At 35.5% G+C, this 6,000-nt stretch overlaps 1 protein-coding gene across 1 annotated transcript in view; it reads right to left on the reverse strand.

Annotated features, from left to right (window-relative positions):
- Positions 1 to 5,568, reverse strand: part of LOC133323016 (disintegrin and metalloproteinase domain-containing protein unc-71) — a 172,237-nt gene extending 166,669 nt beyond the window's left edge. Inside the window, exon 1 of the mRNA XM_061531973.1 lies at positions 5,452 to 5,568. Coding sequence (XP_061387957.1) covers positions 5,452 to 5,521 — 70 coding nt within the window. The 5' untranslated portion in view covers positions 5,522 to 5,568. The remainder of the gene's footprint in view (positions 1 to 5,451) is intronic.
- Positions 5,569 to 6,000: the final 432 nt, after the last annotated feature.

The following is a 6,000-nucleotide window of genomic DNA, read 5'->3' on the forward strand; positions in this document are numbered from 1 at the left end:
CCTCTTGAAAATTATTTTTACATCATATTCATTTGTAACGATGTTAACATTAAGTGTACATTTTACACAATTTTGTAGACACATATGTGTGTATGAATGTATGTAAATCTAGTTTTGTAGTTTATTCATAATTTTTGTGATGATGTTTGGAAGATTTCATTATAGTATGTTTGTAGAAAAAAAACAAAATGTTATAAATAAATTTAATATGGAACTAGTTTAGTTTTAATGTAAACAACCCATACACCTGTAAAGCTCAAAATGACACACACATCCACAGACATGTATAAGGTACCTCACGTAACGTCATGTTCGTTTTCTTTCTTTTTCATTTATTAATATGATTTTATTATTATTTTTTGTTATTCTATACAATTTTGTTGTTGGCCAGATTTTTTTTCGTTAGTTCGTCCGTTGATGGCTCATTCGTTTGTTTGTTCTCAAAATAACCACAACTATGTAAAATTTATGAATTCACCAACATAGAAAACCACTTTTTTAGATGGGTTTCATTTCATCATTCAGGCTTTTTTGTCGCTGTCGTGTTTTTGTGTTCTTGATTTCTAGTTTGTTGCTGTTGTTCCTTCTGAAATAAAAATCAACTATTTAGAATTCAAAACTCGTGTAGTTTCATGTGATTTTTTGCGTTTCATTTCATTGTGAGCATCGTTTGTATGATTTTAAATGTGGCCGACTGAAATAACCATCTATGAAACGTCCGAAACGAACTTGAGCCTGAATTCAACGAACAACGTTTGTTTCAATGTATGTGTGTGTGTGCATGGCAGTTAGCTGTATGACTTTCTGGCTTCAATGTATTTTTAGATGTGGGTAGGAGTTGATACCCCATGTGGACATGGCTATAGACTTAGCCATTTGGTTGGGCAGCATCCACTCTGGCAGATGCTGAATGTAAGCGGAATTAAATTTCGTGGCTAATTAATGTCCAAGGCCTTGGAAAATGAAATTCACGTCAAACCACATCATAAACGCTCACAGTTCGCTGAAGTATGAAAAGGTTTTTGTGCATAGACGAATGAACGGATGTAGTTGGCACTGTGTTTAGAAGTGATTGTACGTGTTCAAAACGGAGAAAATTTGTCGAAAAAATTACATAGTATTGAATCTAGAATTTTCCAGATCCAGATTTTATATAAAACATAGTAATATCCAAACTGGAAGAAATGAGTGCGATAATTTTTACAACAATATTTTTGACATATTAAAAATAATGGAAAAATAAATAGAAAAAAGTAGCCTTATCATAGTATATGAAGAACCTGCCTTATAATAGAATTTTAAATTTTTAGGAATATCTAGACCGCACTTCTGTATTTACAAAACGGCTATATAATGCTATTGTGTATAGTACGGAAACATTACTTGTTCAATTATTACTAAATACATTTCTTATAAATATCACTTTTAAATATGCACCTCAAAACACTGTCTACAATATTAGTTTTTTTTTTCATTTTGACGAATTTGAATTGTATAAGGAGTACATTCATACTAACATAGTCTACTTGCAGATTATAATTTGATAACGGTTGATGTATGTGTAACCAAACTAAGGTTGTCCAATCATACATACACACACATAACTTCGTACATCTATAGTCAAGGTGAAATTTCATCATTACAAATTATAGAGTAACAAGTTCAACCGAAATACTGGGTAAGCAAACAGTTGGAAAGATGAGTATTACTTAAAGAACCAACGAATGTCGTCCTGTATTTAGCAAATTTTAATTTGATCAAATGAATTAATCCACCCATATTTCTTGTCTAAACTTTGTCAAGTTGTAAGTGTGAAAGTAACGACATTCATGCCATGCATAAACGTCAACGTTGTCCTAATGAACAACCGAACGAACGAACCAGCGAATGTGCTCAAATGGACGGACGACCGAATATACTCCCGGCAAAAGTGGCTGTCTTTTGCATCTTTCACTGACTGCTGGCTGTCGGCTGACAACTGTCATGCTTGATGTGAATATGCTGTTGGAGATGACTTAGAACTGGTCCACATAAATGCAAAATGCGAATTTGCTGATGTGTGTTTGGAAAGGCACAAAATGTTGGCCACAAATATGCCTGACAGTTGTACCATGTCTGCAGATGACTTGCCAACTGACTTTTCGCAAGTCTGTCCGATTGTCTCAACCCATAAACATTTATTTAAGACGCACACTCACTCGAAATCATAACCCACACATACACACCGACATTTACATTCGTATATGGTGGTATGTGATGATGATATGTCATCGTTCCAGTTGTCATATTTGCGCTTACATTTGATACATTCAAATATAGCCTACTGACTGTATGGTCGGTTCGTTTGTCAGTTCGTTGGGTGGACGGATGGATGGCTGGATGAATGAATGAATGGGTGGCAGGTGGTATGAATGTAATTCTTGCATTTTGCTGGCTTTAATCATAGCTGGTTGGCTGTCTGGCTGGCATTGCCATCTACTGTATGATGCCAGCATTCGCTTTGAGTGATGACTTTTTTGTTGCTTTGCTTCTGATATAAAAGTGCTTCTGGCCATTTTTCTGGTGTATGTTGGCAGTGCCTGTACACATACATATAGATACTATGTATGTGTATATAATGCTCTACACATACACTGATACTTGCACATGAAATATTTGATTTTTCATCAATTCTTTCGCACAAATACACTGGCCAAAAAAGTGGCTTCTTTATGAACTTGCCATAAACGTACACGAGAATAATTTATTTTGCGCCTTTTTACACTTCTACTGACTAGGAGATAAACATTCAAACTTATCAAGTGGAATATATTCATCTCACAAATGAACATCTTTTATAAATTATTGATGTATAGTTTTGAGATTTAATTTTTAAGTCTCTGCGGAAAAAATCTGCTCATTTTCGACCACGGCTGGATTTTGTCATCTATCTTGGAATTATGTTCATAAATTTGGTGTTGGAATTAGCAATATCACGAATAAATAACAACTGGATATAGCAAAAATAAAAATGTTTTCAGGTCAGATATATTTTAATATCACTATTAACATAATAGTCATTCGAGATTAAAACATTTTATTTAATATAATGTTGACCCTCTCTAATATATATATTTTTTGTGAGGATATTTTACGTATTCAACGTAAAATATCCCCTTCGTACACCGTCATTTAATTGCATTGGTGTAGCTTAGCCATTCTGTCTTTCGTTGCATTTCAACATTTGCCTTCAGGGGGAAGGTAACCCAACTAGAACATCGTCAGTTGTTTCACGATACATGAATGAATGTATGGACGGATGGATGGATGGATGAATTGATGCTTGCATGGATAGTTGGATGAATGGTAGGATGTACTCTCTTTCTCATGGTTAGTTACAAGCATGATGTTGTCATTTTGACTATATGCACGAACATAGACATAGTCAACATATATGTACGGGTGTTTGGGCATGCGGTTATATAGCACGAAGGCCGTTAAATGAAATTTACATTTTGTTGCGAGTTATGAAAAGTAGAACAGACATTTAAGCGAAGGCCTTTCAAGAGAAAATAACAACAGCAGCAGCAGAAATAACGAAACACAAAAAACTTTAAGCAAAGCACACTCTCGCATCTGAGGAATTGCGGGTGGCTGTCCTTAACTACGTTTCTTGTTAGGCTGACGCCCTCTCCGTGCCGCCCCTTAACGGGCGGCGGTGCAAGTATGACATTTTAAAATCTGGCAAACATGAATTCATGCTACCAAAATGTTGCTTACTCAGGCGTTGAGGTGTGGGTGTTGTTTGTTTGCCTTGCTGCCTCTTGCATAGACTGTCACATGACGGGTTTTGGTTTTTGTTGCTCTGGTGTTTGCAGCCTTTTTTCCGCGTGATGGAAATTCTTTTTTATTTTCTGTGGGCTTGAATAAGTTTGCGCACACACATAGCCCACCCATATATACAGAATGTGAAGGTGTTTGTCTATATGCGAAATATTGTTTGTGTGACTTTGTGGATTTGCTTTGGCTGTCTATTGAAGTTATAGTTTTATTATGCAGCAGAATGCAAATTCAATTGTCTCTTATGTTTTTGTTTTTCCATTCTGCTTTTTCTTCTTATTCTTTAATTCTGTCATTTTCTTATTGCTTCAGACAAATCCTTGGCCCGAAAGCAAGAGTACTATAAAATATATTTAACATAAATTAAGGTGTGTGTGTGCGTGTGTGGATGTGTTTTTCTACTTTTTTGTGCACGATAAAAACACCGGCATATTTACCATAATTCATTCATACATGTCTGACGAGCATATACTCTTGTAACCAGTGGCGTTGTGTGTTGACCATTCGGGAAGGAAAATTTAATTTTTTAAAAGCACCACCATATAAAATGCTTAAAAACATCTTCAACATTTTGAAGCATAAATTGCAGTTTTCCGCTTTTTTGAACAATTTGGGTGTAGTTTTCAATTTATGGTTATTGTTGAGTAGAACATAAGAAAACGTTTTCTACATTTCCCTTTTCAGGCGATTTTAAACCTCAAACTAAATTTACTGGACAAACATTTATGCGGTTTTGAAGTTAAAGTTTCTTATCGTTTTTTATTCGTATATATCGTTTTTTATTCGTATATATCTTTTGGCATTAAAATTTGTTCTCTGAAACTATCAGATTGTTTAATTAAACAAGAGCAGTTCGTCTGATTTTCTACACAATATATTATTGATTTAATACGCAACAATAATTTATGTTATGATAGATGTTCGCCGCCCTTTTTCATTTCGACAATTTTCTGACAACAGAGAGCCTGCATTTAATGGCTGCTGGTGGATTTGTAACGGCCATTCTCACCACAGGCAACATTGTGGATAGTAGCCGTTCGTCCTTCACGAATAGCTGTGACTAGTCTTTTTTTCTTGCAAATGTATGGTTTTATTTGGCCAAACAATGTTTGAGTGTTTATTTTAAGGAGCTCAGGCTAGACATACTCTGTATAAATCATAAAATATTGTGACTAATAATGTAACGATTTGAAGAGAAATAATAAATATAAAAAATATAGTTTTTAAATAAGCCATTCATATATCCCTATCACAATTTCCATACGAAGTGTTCCACCATAAAACCAATAAAACCCCTTACCAATAATTTACGATGGTCCGTTTTCTATTCCTGCTGATACATATAAATAACAGCCCTAATAACCGAATTTATTTCACAAAGTATGTCAATTTTCCAATAAACTTATAACTTTAGTACAAATTATTTTCATTGAATTGTATAATTTGAGTTATTCCCAGTGTGAAATATTGCCTAGACGTTACACCGCCCCATTTTTTTATTTTGTTTTGCTTTGGTCTTTTATTTTTGTTATTTTATTCTTAGTGGGTGATCCATACGAATGGTAAACCATTATCAATAAATTAAAGTCGAGAGAATAGCAAACACATTTCGTTCTTGCTGAATGTACTTACCTCCAGCTGGTGCCACACAATAGAATAAATGGGCAATCACCAGAGCCCTGAAGGGGGCAGTTATTTGCATTGCGACGACAAGTTCTTGCGACAAATCAAACAGCAATGAATGTGACTGGTGTCGACAATCCTGGCTGGGTCGGGGTTTCGGCGGCTTCTGCTGCTGCTGCTGTGCTATACTTCTCCACTGACTGTTGGTGACACTTGCTCCGCCGCAGCTTAGTTCAGCAGTTATGGCGGCAATGGCTTTGGATGCGGTGGAATAAAGTTTGAACGCACGCTTTTTAGGCGTTGGACTATAAACAATATCTGAACACTTTTGGTCTGGATGGAGGTGAAGTATTGTTGGTTTTGTTGTTGTTGAGCACTGCCGTCGTCAATTGTTTACAACAGTGGTTCAATGGCGTAGTCGAAAGTAGCGATGGTAGTTTGTAGTTGGTATGAGGATGGCTGTTGTCGATTGGGTCAGTGATGTTGTTGATTGGGATGCCAATGATGACGATTTTGCTGATAACTGGATAAGTGTCAAGGTGGGGTATTCTTGTGTAC

This window comes from Musca vetustissima, unplaced genomic scaffold (genome assembly GCF_032173495.1).
Source record: "Musca vetustissima isolate MV318-11 ecotype Yass unplaced genomic scaffold, APGP_CSIRO_Mvet_v1 utg3678, whole genome shotgun sequence".
Classification (NCBI taxonomy): domain Eukaryota; kingdom Metazoa; phylum Arthropoda; class Insecta; order Diptera; family Muscidae; genus Musca; species Musca vetustissima.